At 38.4% G+C, this 17385-nt stretch overlaps 1 protein-coding gene across 2 annotated transcripts in view; it reads left to right on the top strand.

The window, feature by feature from the left end:
* ANKRD10 (ankyrin repeat domain 10) overlaps positions 1 to 12496 on the top strand; it is a 38533-nt gene extending 26037 nt beyond the window's left edge. Inside the window, exons 4-6 of one of the 2 annotated variants that reach the window (XM_010575627.1) lie at positions 3866 to 4101; positions 7820 to 7915; positions 10835 to 12496. In XM_010575627.1, coding sequence (XP_010573929.1) covers positions 3866 to 4101; positions 7820 to 7915; positions 10835 to 11301 — 799 coding nt within the window. In that variant the 3' untranslated portion in view covers positions 11302 to 12496. Of the gene's footprint in view, positions 1 to 3865; positions 4102 to 7819; positions 7916 to 10816 lie in introns of both variants that reach the window. The other variant, XM_010575626.1, reaches the window with a different exon arrangement.
* The last annotated feature ends 4889 nt before the right edge of the window (positions 12497 to 17385 follow it).

Genomic DNA, 17385 nt, shown 5'->3' with positions numbered 1-17385 from the left:
GGAAAAGCAGATTTTTTCAAGAGACATGAAATTTTGAGGTATTTCTGTCCAGTTTGTCCAATGGTTTGCATGGTTTTTTTCACTGCTTTTCTTTCACAGCCCAGGTCTTGAAGTTACTTTCAGTTACAGTATTATTTACGTAGTCAAATCCTTCTTTGTCTAAGCAGCTATGAGAAATGAAGAGAAGTACCTTTCAAGGGACATCTCTAATAACAAGTAGTTGAAAATTTGCTTAAATATACAGATAACCTCTATGAGTTTCCTGCTTGTTGATTTTTTTTTTAACCATGCAGTCCATGTTATGTGTAGTCTACTTAATAGCCAAATGGATCTTCAGTTATACTCCTTCTTTTCACTTGATACATCAGTTTATGTATAATTGTAGTTCATAACCAAGGACTGACACATAAGAGATTTAACTCCTCTTATGTGCAGTTGGGGCACTGAACCATTTCTATTTTCATTCCTGTAGTGGAGTCTGTTTACAGTGGCTTTTATACTCTTAGCTCATGGACTAAGCTGAGGTAGCTGCTTCATTTTTCAGACATGGGCAGCATTTGAGGTTGACAATACACAGCAGATCTAGTAATACATGTGTTCCCAGTTCCTTGTAACTACTGCTGTAACAGGGTAGTTCCGCTCTCAAGTCCAGATTGGTGCTTTTAAAGAATGGTCTAGTAGATGTCCTAGCTTTTTAATTCATCCAAGTATTCCACTTCAGGGTTTGTAGGAGGACTGTATAAGACTGTATTTTTCTGTTATGCACTCAGAATCCTCACAGTGATGGCAGTATTTCTACACATTTTGGAAATATATAAAACTATTCCAGTCACCTGTTAAGAGCATTTTCTTTCCTACTTTGTGCATGTGGCTAATTGAGTTAACCATTTTTTTCTTCAATTACTTGCATTTTGCTATGATGAGCTAGTATAGCACAGCTACCTCTTGCTGCCTTTTGTGTTCCCACTGACAGATTTTTCCTTGTAGAGGAGGCTAGAAAAATCCGCTAAAGAAGTAGGTCTTTTTTTATCATTCTAGCCTGTTTTTGAGAAAGTGAGACTTAAGAGTTTCTGCCAATTTTGTCAACTTCTCCTTTTCTCCTTCCCATTAATACTGGAATGCAAGTCAGTTTAACTGAAACTTGAAAGGATTTGAAAGTCCCAGAATAATCAAGCCTCAGTTAAATTAATGGAAATTGACAACTGGATATAGAAAAGATACTCAAATTAGTATTCCCACTGAGAGGGAGCAGAGAGAACAGTTGTATTTTCTTTCATAGCAGTTGGCCAACCAGTTTCTAGAGCCATCTAGATCCTGTAATCTCCATTTATTTGATTGGACTTTTTTTTTCTCTCTTTTTCATTACTAACTTGTGAACACAGGAAGTTCTCTTGAATTGATAGGCTAAATTCAGACTCAGATTTTTGAGAGACACTTCTAAACTCTCAGAAGCAAGAATGTTACATCCAATGTGCTTGAGTCCCTTGAAAACCTATGCAGTGCTTCCAAAATACTCCTGTAGAATAAGTACCTCTTTGTCTACCTGTTAAGAGTAAGCTGTTCAGGAAGAGGTGGGAAGGAGACAGATCTAAAAATATCAAAGGTCACTACATTTTAAAATCTGACAAACACTAACTTAAAAGTTCATTTTTTTGTTTCTGGGAAACTTTTCTTTCCCAGAGTTTGGTCATGAAGCGTTACACACTTGAATCTTAGTTTGTACATGTCCAGATGCCCCTGGCAACTTACATCAACATTCCTTTGGGAAATGGTGACTTAACTGTAGTCTGTCTTACAGTCTGTTTTTCAAAGCAGAGTTGTTGTTCAATAACACTTTGATAAGTAATAGAATTGCTTACTCCTTGAAGTTTTATTAAATTAGTGGTCACTCAACACCATATTGTTTTGATCGTTTTTATCTTTGCATAACTTTAATTTGTTCTTGTTTAGATTTCCTTTACTGTCCTTTTGGGGCTCACAAATTTAAAACAGATTTCAGAAAACTGAGCTATTCTTTTTGATCAAAACGGATATGTTGAAATATCTGTTTCTTAAGTTGTAGTTGCATTGTGTTACATCTGTTTGCTACACAAGTAAATTAGAACTACTGAAAGAACATTGAATGTTGGTTAGCAGGGACCTCAACAGGCCATCTAGTTCAGCATGGGAAAGGATTGACTGTATTTTGCAGCATTTCTGAAATCATACTCTGCTCTTGAAACGGGGCGGGGGGTGAGGGGGTGGGAAGAGAACCCTCTAGAGATTCAGCAACCTTTATACTCTGAAACTTTCTCCTAATGCCTAACTTCAAATATCCTTTGTTCGTGTTAATCCCATTCATATGCTACCTGCACTGGATGCACAGAATGGATTGTTGTCTTTGCAGCTATCTTTTAGGTATTCAAAACTAAGATCTCTACCTTGAGGTTTCATTTCTTTTGACTAACTAGGTTTTTCAGTCTTCTAATGTCTTAGTTTCTAGGCCGCTCTTGGCTGCTGTTCTCTGGATTTTCGCTAGTAGTCCAAGTAAACGGTAACTCAGAATATTGTAGTATGGAATGAAATTAACCCTGATCCAGAGCAATGTTTTTTCTGATTCTGTAGTATTTTGACTTAATCTTCCAAATTCTGTGTAATCCAGCAGTATCCATTTATGGAATTAGTCTTGCCATAATAGTTTCTAAAGATTTTTAAGTCTCATTTTTATAGCAAATAAGTTGCAATGATCTAGGAAACAAATCTGGGCTTTGTTTTCTTTGCATGAGCTGGAATGAGTTGTTTTCTGCTTTGTATGAGTTTCAACAGAATCAGGTCCATTAATCTTCTGAATTCTTACTCTGTTGGCTGGTCTGTTTCTGGATTTTTAAGTAATGGACTTTTCTAAACTATTGAAGCCAGGAAACAAAAAATTCAATTTTCTGATTAGTTAGATCTGTCTGGAAAGGTGGAAAAAACTTTGGAAAGATTTATTGGCATTTTTTGCTTCACAACCTAGTTTTGTCATTTCTGGCCCTCTTGCCTCCACTTTTATGCATTTCCTTATGAAGTTAGCCTATATTTCTAAGCACAGACATACTGTATATTTGTGTAAAGCCATGTGATACAGCACTCTTTCAAATTAAACCTATACATCTCAACATGTCCTACCTGATTTCATTTATAATTGCCTTGATGCATTAGAATAGTCAAAATCCAGCGCTGTTTTCTCATGCATGGGAAGGTCTTGGTTCAAATAACAAAGCAAGTCCCAGCACTTATGATGTCACACACTTTGAAATGAGAAACAAACCAGAAAAAAAATATAAGCAAAGCATAACTAAGTATAGCATCTTTATCTATCTATCTTTTTCTCTATATGTATATATTTTATTGTTAGGAAGAATAGTGATGATGTTGTTACCATAGAAACCAGAATGCCATGGACAATTGCCAAGTCATGTTAAGTTTGTTTTGAGTATTTGATCTTTTGCTCAAGTTAAAGCAATAGATTGCAGAATAAACTGCAGAAGGTGGTAAAATTTAAGGCTTAAATCAGTCTGAAGTTTATGTAAAGATCAGATACTTCAGACTATTTTAGAATAAAGCATTTTGAGAAGTTTAAATAGGAAGATGTTTTTTTTTTAAGGCACATAGTATATTGATTTTATTTAAAAGTGTATTGTCTCCCAAATTTTGCTTAGAAGCCAGATATATGTGCAAAAAGTTAAGTTAGTTATAAAACTAAGATTGATAACTAATTTCTTAATGGAAATTTGCTAAGTGTATGTTTTCTCTCATCACCAACAGATAGATAGTCAGTAAGGGCAGCAGCAGCAGCAAGCTAGCTTGATGAATGAGTGTAATTCAGTTTCTTTGTATTGTACAGCTTGAGAAATGCCAGTGGCCTGACAGCAGCAGACCTTGCACATACCCAGGGCTTCCAAGAATGTGCCCAGTTTCTCTTGAACCTCCAGAACTGTCACCTGAATCGTTTCTATAGCAATGGCACCTTAAATGGGGTTCATCAGAATGCAGGTCCCAATCCATTCAGTGGTGGGACAAGTCGAAAGAGATCCTTTGAAGATACAGAGTCTGCTGGAGTAAAGAAGGCTAGAACAGAAGGTGAGACCTGAGAGGTAAAAGGGATGGGATGATACTGTTGCTGAGAAAGGAAAATAAACATTTTAAAGCCTTTCAGAGTGGATGTTGAGTATTATTGACAAACTCACGTACTTATCTAAATGAGCTATTAATACAAGAAGCAGATGAATACAATTATTCTGTGCGATCCCAGGTCACCCTGTCATCATCATGGTGTGTTCAGCAATTTCTATTTCCAGATAGTGCTAAAGTTACGTGATGCCAAGAATAATACATGGAGGAGTAGGAGCTGAAATTAGCTTCTACTCCTTCCTCAATTTCTTCTCCTTCAGGAGAGCCAAATAATGTTAATTCACAGATGCCTGGGTGTTCTGATGGTAATTTTCCACCTCAGGATTAATTCCCAATTAAAAAAACTGTTTGCTAGATGAGATGGATGAAAGAAATTTAATGCAGAAAGGTTTCTCAAATAGAGAGGGATTATGTCTGTGACATCAAGTTAATATACCTTAAGTTGCCAGGATCATGTTCCAAGGGGAACTGCTTGCTTACAGGAGGATGTAAGACTAGAATGAACCTTAAGGATTCCTATTCAGCTTTGTGCATTGAGGATACCACTTCTTCCTCTGCCAGCAATGATGCGATGGTACAACCTTGAAGCTACTTCTTGGTGGCTATATGAAGAAATTTTTTTTTTTCTTTTACATCTTATAAACACCTAAATAACACAATAGAGAATACCCTCTGCTTCCTTTCTGTTGGACATCCCATTAAATTTTATTAAAAAGAATGCAGCATTCTGCACACAAACTTTGTTTTTCCTGTGTCTAGCATCAGGAAGGGGATTTTGTAGGTCTTCATTGAAGACACTTTATTCAGTTGAAGTTTATGTTGTTCTAACAGATGTGACTTTCAGTGAACCAAATAAAATGGGCTCAAACAGTGCTTAATTCTAGGTAAGAAGAGCGGACTTGAGACCAAAACAATGTTTCTAAATATGATGTGGACAACATAAATTACATCAATATTGGCTCTCTGTAGTATTTGCTTTAGTACTTGCTGTCCAGCCACTATTTCAACCATACCAGCATCAGAGGCCTCAACGGGTTACTCCACAGCCAGTCATAAACAGGATGTGTTACTTCGTGTAGTTGGTCTAAACTATAAATAATTCATGATGGAGAAGAGTGCCTATGCAATTAAATGCAAGACTGCTTTTCAGGAGTAACGTCCTTAAGTAGCTACATAGAATGGGAAAACTTAGGCAGTGTATAGATGCCCGTAACAGCTATGGAAAGATGTCTTCAATGCATTCATGTTCTGTGACCGGGAGGTGCTGCATGAAGCCAAAGATACGTATCTTTTGTTTTCAAGAGCTGTTCCTTCTGAATGTTCATAACCAGCAATCTCTTTCGGTTTCAGAAAATCTAGTCAATAGGTAGCATTTCCCCACAATGTGTGGGAGTGGCACTGGGCTAGCTATTTTTATTCTATATGTTGTCAAGAAATAGCAGTATCTGCATTACCTTTCAGCATAAAACAGTTTGTCCAGTGGATAAGTTGGAGCAAGCAAACAAGTAGACAGTATGTTTAAGTGAACAACATCTCCTAAGCCATTACAGAGATGTTAGAGAAGCAGAGTAGGTAATTTTTGAGCTTTTTTGCCAGTATGACTTTCTAAGACCTTTGCAAACAAAACCAAAAGCTTTACTGCATTTGCTTGAAGGTTTTTAGAGTAATTAGGAGATGCATCCCAACTGTGGAAGCTGAAGTTTCTAATCTGATGTGTCTGCCCTCAAAGATACAAGCATCAGTAATATTTATCATATCAATGTAAAAAGTCTGTTGGAGTGAGAATGAATCACTGCTCTTGAGGCACTTTGTAGACAACAGCTGAGTGATGACAAGCCATCAGTACATCTTTGTGCTTAGCTAGCTGTTTTACAAAAGAAGCCCAATTTTGTGGTAGTTTTGCACTTAGCAAAACCACACTGGTCTGTTGTCCTTTAAAGACTATTTGCACAGGAGATTCCAGATGTTCAGAGAGAGTGCAGGCAATTTGTATTTGCAGGGGAGAGTCAGGTTTTGATGGCCATATCACAAATTAGAACACTCAGTGCTTTGAAGAAAACCTACTTGTGACCAGGCACGGTATATGGGCCTTACAAGAACCTGTAAGCAGTAGAGGTGGAAGAAGAGAAACACTTAAGCTGTGCTTTGCCTTTTGTTCTGGAATAGCTAAACTGAGCAGCAGGTGGGGGTTACTTACATGTAGTTTTGTTTATACACACACACCTATCTGCTGTCGGGTGCATAGCATAAAAAAAAAGCCTGCCTCAAAATTAAGTGACACTGATACAGACCAATTACTCTCTTCAAATGTAATACAAAAGAGTTCCAAAGGCTGAAGCTGAACGTAACAAAAGTAAAGTAGTGGCCACTTTCAGAACATACACCAAATAGTTTTGACTTTTGACTTGGAAACGTTAGCTGGCTTTTATGTCCATTTTCCTGAAATCAATTCCAGAAATTTCACCCTGCTTCCCGGGCTGGTTGGTGGAGGGTAGTGCACAGGGTCAACTATGAGGACGATGGTGCTCACACGGCTGTGATCGCGGCAGCCCTAGCCCCAGCCCCTCTGGCTCGTGGCCCTTGGCAGGTTGGCTTGTGCGCTGCGCTGTACGTGCTATGCACAGTGCTGACTTGCTGTACGCAGCCGGTGACTCACTGTATCGGTGTCGCGAGCCTCAGCACGGCTGCTTTTAGGTGTTCTTTGTGAGGTGGGTTTGGAGGGCATTGCCAGATGTACCCCTGAATTGCCCAGCGTGCCCTTCCCTATTCCTCTAGGTAACCAGAAAAAATGCCTTGCCTTTCCTGGTTGAGGGTCATTTGAAGCCCACTGATCCAAGGGCCCTGGGCTCCTTTAAGCCCTGCACGATTTTTGGCCCTGAAACACTTCAGCTGTTGCTTAAGGGTCTTTAAAAACAAGTAGTTTACAAAAATTTCTGTTGTGCCCAAGGTAATGAGAGCTGACTTGCAGTCTAGTGAAGTAGCCCTTTACAACATAACATTAAGAGTGTCTGCAGTGTATACAGAGAAGTACGTTCATGTGGGCGTGAGAGCAATGCAGGGTCTGCTGGGGTAGTACTGGGAGCAGTGGGTTGGGTGGTAGGTACAAGAGGTAGTGAAGTCAAGCCCATCTTGCTAATTAAAGCGTTTCCCACAGCAGTCTAACCACTTGCCAGCTTTTCTTGGAAAGCAGAGCTGTTTGTTCAGCTCTTGAAGGGATCCCTGGAGCAGTCTGGTAGGAGTGGGGGGTGGGTCACTGGGAGATGGCCCTTGGGAGTGAAAGAGGGAGCAGTCCAGACTGGCACTAGACAAACGTGAGGTACAGACTGCTTTTTATCTGTCGGGCACACTAGCTGTAAAGCCTAAATATCAGTAAATTAAATTGCTCTTTATTCAATTTATTAGTATATCAGACTGATCTGATGTGTGGGTGCAAACTCTGATAGGTACACTGGTAATTCTCCATTTTAAGGGTTTAAAATGAATGTGCAAGTACTTAGCATTTACTTATTCTGCATTTGGAATCTCAAACATGTCAGAAGTTTTCAGACATGAAAAATTTCGATTTCTTTGTAAAAAGCTTTTGCTTTAATAATCAAAGTATTCATCTGTTTCTTAGCTGAGTTTCCAAGTGTGCACCAGTGACTAAACGTGACTTTTTTTTTATCAGCTTACAGCTTTGATGGCTTAATACCAATGATGAATGGAGGAGTTGAGGACGATGCTGACAATATGCACGTTGATAGAGAGTTTGCTGTTGTATCAGGTGGGAGTGGACAGTTTCCTGTTAACTACAACAACATTCAAATGGTTGAAGACACGAAACAACAGGAGAGTACTTCTGTTGGACCAAAAGAAATTGAAATATACACTGTTTCTGCAATGCAAACTCCTTGTCGTTGCAAGAATCAATATGCATTTTATTTTTAATTTAAGTATAAAACTTAGTCCTTTATTTTTTGCACATTGTTGTCTACAGTCTTGAAAACTATTGTGTTGCTGTAACACCCATTATATTGGGGGTTTAGTAGGTATCTAAAATTAGCTGTTTCATGCAGTATATTGTAATGGTGAAAGAGAAGGTTTATTATTAGTTTATTATTATTTCAGATAAACAGAAATCCACAATGGCTGTTTCACTTTTAACCTGAGGCTTGTATTATGTTGTGCCTTGCTTTTAATTGCTATAATTTCAGGTTAAAGGAAATTCAGAAATAATTTAAATTATTGGTTTCGTTTCCATTAAATAGATTTAATTGCTAATAAGAAGACTTGATAGGGAAACATATCAAAGTGCTTGTATAGCTTTGAGTATAGCATATGTTACAACTAAGCTATATTCAAAATAGTTCAAGAAATACTATAAAGAATAGTCTGGACATATACCATGTATTCAGAATTTGTTCAGACACAATGATATAAGTGCAGGATCTTGCTATGGAGTATTTTTATGTAAATAAAAGACTGGACCTCACAGGTCTTAAACTAGTATTTGGAACTAACATACCTTGGAAAACAGTTTTTCTGTTTTGTACCAATCTTCATGAAACAGTCGAAATGTTACTAGTATTAGTGTATATTAATGCTCTAAGTTTTTTAAGGGTTGGTTAATCAAGATGCTTTTGGTCACCCCAGGATGTGTATAGAGTTTCTATTAAAACTGTCTTGGGTCAGCTTTTTCCATGCACTTCATAGGTACAGGCACGGAGTTACTATTATTACATTCAGAAATTAACTTCTTACTTTTATCTGTTCTGCGATAAATATGTTTATGCTTTGTACCACAGATCAGATTCACCAAAGGGAATGATAATTAATAGATATTTTAATATATTAGGAATAAATATATATACATATATATAATCAGTAGACTATGATATTTTCCAGTGATAATTACTAAGTGTTCTTATTTATGGAAAAATGATTGTCTTTCATAAATCTGCTCTATTACTATAGGTGCTAATTTTTAACAAATCATAACATTCTATAATTATCACTAGAACTATTCATTACCTACTTTTGCATATTAACTAACAGTAGTGCCATTTCTATTAAATTTGATTTGGCAAAGCCAGCCTATAAGGATTTATTTTTAAACAGTTACAATTTTGCACTTTTCAGTTAATAAACACTATATGAAATTCCTTCTCTGCGTTTTCATCACTGAAATATTAGCTTTGATGTTTTGATGGGTTTGGGTTTTGGGGTTTTTTTCCCACTTTCAATAAGAATTTGTGGTTAGTGAGTGCAGCTGATGTGGTTATTTTAATTTTATAGGGACTAAAGAGGAAATTCCAGTTAGTACATCCAGGGAGTTACAAATCGAACACATTTCTTGGCATTATGTATTACTGTATGTGAACTATCAGTATCGTAATCCATATTTCAAATAATATCCATGCAAAGGACTAATAGAGAACCAAAACTTTAGATTCTGCCTTGTCAAACAGTGGTACTCATTATGTGTCACTTAAACAGGAACCCAATGTTTTACAAATGTGGGAAGTTACCAACAGAATTAACTGGCTTGAACTGGAAACATGCAGTAAATGCAATCCTATTTTGCACATAGGTTTATGCATTCATGTATACATAAACATATGTGTGTGTATCCAAGGATAATAACGGAATGTAAAAACCTTTAAATGTCACCATATAGGTCTGTAGTTTCTACGTTTGCCTTGCTCATCTTTACCAATATAGTTGTAAATTTTAGATGTCCTTTACCAGTAGGCATTTTTAAAACAGAACGTATCACCCATTTTTTGTGCTAGTACTTTGAGTACCACTGCAAAAACTTATATTTCAGACATACTGATGAAATCTGTTTATGGAAATAAAAACTATTGTACTAATTACTAAATCCAAAGGATAAATTGCTTTAAAACAGTTATCAGTGGTTTTTGCATGCACATGTTTAGAATTTTGTTTCCTACTACTAACCTTTTTTTTTAGTCTTCTGTGCACTCTGCTGTTGCTATTGTATGGCATTTTGCATGTGGATTGTACAGATGTTATTATAAACTTACCATTAAATACAAACCTGCCTAGTATGTTATCTAGCAAGCTGCTAGATAAATTGAAGTACTTTCTGAATAAAGGAACTTTGAAACATTTTATATTAGCACCCCAACATAACATTTCTTTATTTGACCTATTTCAGTGTATACTGTACTGTGAGAGTTACCACTAAAAAAAAAGAGCCACGGATAAATTACAGCTGAAAAATAAAAAAACCAACCCTTGACCCTTCCACCAGATACTCAGTTCTTGCATGTACATAATCTTTCATCCCAAGAGGGCATTACAGTTAAGGTGGAAAGATGCCTTTTATTCCACCTTTCAAAACACTGCCCTGAATGTTGTCTGCTATACTATTTCATACAGTTAAATGAAAAAAATTCTGAGAAGTTCACATTGTCTTTGCAAAGATTAATATAGGCATATGTACACATTGGTTGTAGATAGATAGTTGCATTTTCAACGTAAGAATCCATGCTACAAGCTTACTGGTCAGCTCTCATTACTTTGAACTACCTATATTGTTATGAATGAAGAAAGGGTGGATTTATTTTCAAAGCTGTGTACGGAAGCATTTTTTAAATAAGTGGAGTTATAGTGGAGACATTTTGATGTATTGCGATTTATTCTTAATTGTTGGTGACAGGTGTATTTCTTAATGCAGATATGAATAGCAGTAGCTCCATATTGAATGCACTGACAAATGGATGTGCCATCAATGGACATTTGGATTTCAGCGCCGCACAACAGCTCAGTGGGATGGATGCCAGGCGTGAGGAGTGTTTAACATTAACACCTAACGGAATAATTCCTGGAATAACTTCTCCCAGCAGGCATCGAATTCATACCAGCAACGGCACCGAGGAACCAGAAAAAAACATGAATAATGCCACTGATATGTGTGGATCTCTACATCTGAACGGAAGCCCCAGTAGCTGTGTTTCTAACCGGCCCTCGTGGGTGGAAGACCCTGGAGATACTTTGCACTATGGACACTATCATGGTTTTGGGGATACTGCTGAAAGCATCCCTGAACTTAGTAGTGTTGTTGAGCATTCCAATTCTGTCAAGGTTGAACAGAGATACGACAATACTGTCCTAGGCACAATGTATTTGTATCACGGTTCCTAGATGAATGACCTTTATATCAAACGCATATTGAAATTGCTACCAAATGAAACTGGGGGGACAAAATCCTCACATAGCATTAAATTTGAAGATTGCAACTTATTGCTATTTTTACACTTTGTTTATATGAAAAGTAAACCTTTAATTTGACAGCCTTATACAATAGTTGTAGTTTGTTGCATGTATGGGGCTTATTTAGTGATAAAATAGGTGCTGTTATGATGGAATGTTTATTATTTTCTTTTTTTTATTATGGAATGTTCTGGTTTTGTATTTTTTTATTTCTAAGCTTGTGAATACTATCTTTCCCTTTTTAGAGCTGTTTTCCCTTTTATTAAAACAATGTTTAACTGAATTTTGTGAAGAAAATGTTACGTATGTGCATCACTTAGAAGTAAAGATTTTTCTTTTCCATATCTTCTGCTGAAGCTATGGTAGCAATATCAATGCCAGCTATCACTATGCAAGGTTGAAAGTGGCAATCTTCTGGAGCTTCTCTGACTTTATAGTTTGTACATTTGTTTGGTATAACTAGATGTTCATCTTTAAATTTTTTGAACAAGTTGTTTAAAAATGCAGAGACAAAATTGGAAGAAGTTACATTTCACTTTCTGTAGCGTAGAAGTGCTTTTCGTTGTTGTTGAGCTCTTTGCATTATAGAGTGGGAAAGTGGGCTGCCTTTGTTGGTCGCAGTGGGGTGTGCCTCAGGTTAGCTCTGAATTTGTGGCGGTTTTCTTTGGCTTCTCTCCCTTATATGTATGCTTGATATTTTACCATAGCTCACAGACCGGAGGCATGTTGGCACTGTTCTGCTTTGTACACACTTTAAAATTGCTGTTAATTGTTATAGAATTTGCCAAGTCAAAATATTTGAGTTTGACTGTCTTGGATATACATTTATTGTCCTTTTTTTTAACATATGCTTTGAAAATGTAATGTTGTGTACTCTTTGGGCTATGCTCATGGAAAATACATTGTATTTAAAGCTTAATACACAAATCAAAATTCATGTAAGTGCACTATATGAGCACTAACAAGTTGCTGCTTTGTGTTATGATAAGTGAAGAGTGAGGAAGAATACGGTAAATGAGATAAGCCTTCTGAATTGTGTTGATTTTTTTGTTCTTGTTTTGTTTAAAAAGGGACCTTTACAAATTGGATTTTAAAAAATAAACAAACATATTACATTGTATCTGAATATTTTGTTTAGACATTATTATTATTTTTTGTCAATTTGAGCAAGTCTTTAACAGTTTTTAAATCACATTTCTCCATAATCTTTCTCAGTGCAGCTGTGGCATTTCTTGATTTTGTCAGTATATGGAAGCAAATGGGAACAGCCCAATAAATTGTCCTTGATTGAATTACAGAAACACATACTGGATATTCTGCGTATGAAGGTTGTATCAGCCCTGAACTCCAAAAATGGGTTCAAATACTGGCTGTCTGATTTTCATGAAAATCATAGTCTCCTTCAAACATTTTTAGGCAAAATGCTACAGACTACGGAAGACAGTGTATTCAAATTGAGAGTAGCACTGATAGGAAAATTGACCGGTCCTTTTGCAAATAGTTGGCCAGACCAGCAAAACTCCTCAGTGCCTTCTGGAGATGAAGACCGTTAATGAAAGCTGAATCTCACCTGAGGCAAGCTGTTCCTGGCATGCACGTAACCACTTGCTTGTGCTCCAACAGCTGTATCTGGGCCCTGTTCTTGGACGATTTAATGTGCTGATGTAGTGCCCAGAGGCACATGTGCTATTGCCATCATACTTGCAAGAGATATTAACCTAAATTTGCTGTAGCATTTGGTTTGGGGAGCTTTTTCATATTTGCTGAGCTTGCTGCATATGCTTTCTTGTGCTTCTTCAAATAAATCAAAGCAACTCATAGCTCTAATAAGCGCTGCCATCTTCCCTACATGGCTATAAACTGATTCCTAAAGGATTTTCTTTGGGTAACAACTGAGTTTGCATGTGTCTGTTCCGATGGTAAAATTTTAGGTACATCATTTTAGCATGACAAAATTTATACTGTGTTCATAAGGCAAGGTTTTTAAAATTTGTGTGCCTTTGGTTTTCATTCACTTGCTTTTCACATCTTTTCACCTGAAAATACCTTGGAAGACACTGTGTTTCAAAGTCAAAGAGACAACTTACTGCTGTATTTTAAAAAGCACGTCTTCGCATGTGTGTTCAGCCACATGCTAAGGGGGACATTTCAAGGTCTGTATCTGTTGTCTGGCCCCGTGGAAGCTAATTATTACATTCTAATTAAATGTAGAAGACCAGTGAAGGCCATATAATGTAGACATGCTGCGTGGGTTTGCTGGGTAGTATTCTTTACAGCTGATGTTGCAAAAGATAGAAGTCTGTGACAGAGTATGTCTCAGCCAAGAGCCGAGATGGATAATTTTTTAATTATCTAACAATTATTCTATAAATTCTGAGACTTCCATTTTACAGGTGCTTTTTGAGACAATACATGTACTTACAGTACAGGCCATCTAAAATCTTGTTTTTAAATTATTCCATAAATCTTCAACAGAACATGAAATAGGGAGTCAGAGAATCACAGCATGGTTGAGGTTGGTGGATACACACCCAAGTGTATGGTACTGTTAGGAACCCATACCACCCGCACAGGAAAACAGTTTTCTTGTGTTTAATTGGAATTTCCTGTTTTTCAGTTTGTCTTGTAATTTTGGATACATGTGGGCAATAAAACTATAAAAGTAATGAACCTAACAGATCCAACTGCACTTCTGGTGGGGAAGGTGCTGAGTTAGTAGGTGAAGAACTCAAGCTGTCAGGCGTGGAATGAGTTCTACCAGGTGTAGCCGTGCCTGTCCATACGTAACTACTGATGACACAGAGGCCTTGTTTTCGAATACCTCGCTGTTAAAATACAGAGGACTTTCCTGGGTCTGCTGTCGTTTCAGAAGACTGGCAGGGCTCACAAGCCCTCTTCAGGCCTCAGTTTGGGAGTTTCAGATGCTGCAAACAGACAGCCGCACCAAGCCATTTTAATGATGCTGTGCTCTGCCGTTCCTGAAAAGATTGCTGGGTTTTAAACACCTGGAGTTAAATTCTCACAAGTTTTTTGGTTCTCAAGGGCAGTAGTATTGTTTGTACTCGGGCCTTTTGTCCAAGTCTAGAATTTTCAAGGCTTTTATCAACCGAACATTATTTTAAGTGATGCTTTGTCTCGTGGTTCTGGGAGTGGTTCTCCAAAACTAAAGTTTGCTTTCCATCTGCCTAGATTTAACTCAGTAGCACCACCATGAATGTTATATGGAATACACTAACTGGTTATTGCTCATCACCCTCCTGGATACCTCTTTGGCTGAGGCTCAATTTTCTGTGAAATTTCAGTTGATTCCTTTCTGGCTTATGTAGATGTTTTTGCCCTAATTCCCCCCAAATGTAGCTTCTTTCTTATTTTGTTTTTCAAAACCATCTGCAAAGTTTTGGCTGAATTATAAATAAGTACGGATTCAGGCAGTATTTTGGTACAGAATATTTCTGACCAAGTAGTTGAAGTTTGGCAATGTTGGAAGAGGGAAAAGGGAAGTGTTGCACAACTTCACACATGGTTACGGTGTTGAATATTTTTAACAATTGATCCCGATTCCAGATAAAATATTAGTCTAAACTTCTAAGAGTTTTGAAAGCAGGCTATCATTTGAGATATATATATGATATATATATATTGATATATCTTAAGACAAGATGCTGCTCGGCTTCAAGACCCATTGCAAATGCTTTCAGACCCTGTGAACTTTGCTGAACATTGGTCTTGCACCTGACTGTGATCAAATCCTGATCCTTGTTCAGACTCGCATTCCATAAGCTAGCAAAAGACTGTAAGTCTATTTTACTAAACTTCTTTAACAAACTATCATCCTTCTGCAGTCTGAAACTGAACCCCAGCTTAATATTTATGGCCAAGTTATAAATCACTAAGGAGCTTCTGCCATTCCGGTTACAAATGTAATACATCCAAAAGAGCTGCCTCACAAAACGTCGAAGTCAGTCCTGAGCACAAAACAAACCTGGAATGAAAAAGGAATCCTTGCTGTCCTGTACGCTAGAACCAACCTACAGTACAAGCTTTTATCAGTAACGGACATTTTCTGAAGTACGGCCGTGCACGCTTCTCCACTTATTTTGTGTCCGGCCAGTTTCTTCCAGGCAGTGAAAAACCGCGCACTTGGGCGGGGGGGGGAAGCACAAAAACGCCAAACAAACAAAAACAGACAAACCCAAACAAAAACAAACCCCAAACTCCCCAAAAACCCAACCCAAACCCCGAAAGCACTCTTTCACCAGGGCAGTACTGCCCGCCTTGCCGTTCCATGCGGACGTCCCGCGCGTCCCCGGACCTCCGGGCACGTGGGGCTTTGGCAGCGGAGGGTGGGGGCACTGGAGCGCTCGCTCCTGCCTTGCTGGTGCCACTGGATGTGCCGCGCGCCGCAGCGTCCCACTGGCACCTCCAGATCCTGAGAGATTTTCTTCAGGGTGGCTCCTACCCTGATGAAATTCTTTTTTTTTAATTGTGCTTTCTCGGGTTCTTTGTGACAAAACTCCCACCTTCTCCGGCATTCTAAGAAGTGCGTTTTCCTGTTACTTGCCTCCAACTCTCAAGTACGGTTTATGTAAAGCTCCAGCTAAAATGAGTTTCTCAATGCTCCGGGGAGGGGGTCCGGGATGCCTCGGATCGGGGGCAGGTGAGCTGGGGATGGAGCAGTGTTGCAGATTTCCTACAGGACTGGGAAGAGAGGAAGGGCAGAGAGGAAACTTCCCGTGCTGGGCGGCACGGAGAGCTGCAGCAATGCTGGGGCAGCAAAGAGGCGATGGTGGGAGAGGGCAGCCTGGGAGCACCCCGCTTCACTGCTGCCGCGGCCCTGGGGGGCACAGGGCACCAGGGGGGGAAATCCTTGAGACCCAGCCGAACCAAGAAAAGGGGGGAAAAAAAAAAAGAGTCTTGCATAAGCGGGGTTTACTATTCCTGGCAACTGGTAACTACATTTCTGCTGCGCTGCTTAATGACTCCCAGATATTTCACACCTCTCCTTCCGTTCCGGAGTTTCCTGTCTCAGAGTGGTGACTGGCTGTTCACAGGCAAGGATCAAAAGAACTCTGCTTTAAAGCAGATGGTTTATTTTAAAAGCATATCTGGCTGTAATTTTTTTTTTTAATACACTACAATAGTTCATAACAGTACCATATGCTTGGAGTATGTATCCAAATTAAAAGCTTTGCCACGCTCGAAATCATACCCCCCAAAAAAATGAATAGTGAATGTTACCTGTGGTATGAGAATAAAAGTTAGGCATCCTCCCTCCCTCCAAAAAGCACAAGTTTTAATGAGTAACTTCTCTTTGCTTCTGTGTGACTCAGCTGCACGTATAGGACTTGATAAGTGTTTCCAAATCAGTAGGAATCAGCCTCAACTGGCTGAAACGCAAGCAGGGGAGACAGGCGTTTGTCGCTGAAGACAAGTGCCCTGGCTCAATCGCTAATCTGAGCAGTGTTCCACAAGGAAAATGTCCGAATACCTAAAGCTGAACACGATACCAGGCTGCATAGTATTAATTGTATTTCTTCTTGCCAGGCTAGCATTGTAAGTTAGAGAAGAAAAATAAGTTAGTCTGAGTTTCTCTTCCTGCAAAGGCAGGATGTAATCTTACTACAGAGGAAACACCACGTATTAATAGAGCTCTTCTCTTGATGTTACCGAAAGGTCAAGCATTGTTTGTTCGTGCTAGCTGGCAGCTCGATCTCACCAAAGACACGTGTGCTTTCCTGTGACGACCGCAAACTTCACAGTGTCTGCGGTTTTTGCCAGGTTTTGTCTGGGGGAGGAGAAGTTGGGGTTTGTTTGCTTTTGTTTTATTCTCACTGTTTCTAAGAGGTGTTGTGAGTTAGATCAAGTCTCAATGACATTAGGCACATAGCTTGGAATCTCAGTTTATTCTATATTTGACACGTTGTATAATACAACATATTTTATAAACGTCAGTACCAAAAAAATTATAAAAATCAGGTAGGTACACAATGTAAGAAGAACCAAGCAAAAAGTATA

The sequence above is a fragment of the Haliaeetus leucocephalus genome, unplaced genomic scaffold, assembly GCF_000737465.1.
Source record: "Haliaeetus leucocephalus isolate CR32 unplaced genomic scaffold, Haliaeetus_leucocephalus-4.0 Scaffold495, whole genome shotgun sequence".
Classification (NCBI taxonomy): domain Eukaryota; kingdom Metazoa; phylum Chordata; class Aves; order Accipitriformes; family Accipitridae; genus Haliaeetus; species Haliaeetus leucocephalus.
This window is presented reverse-complemented; position numbering and strand designations above follow the sequence as displayed.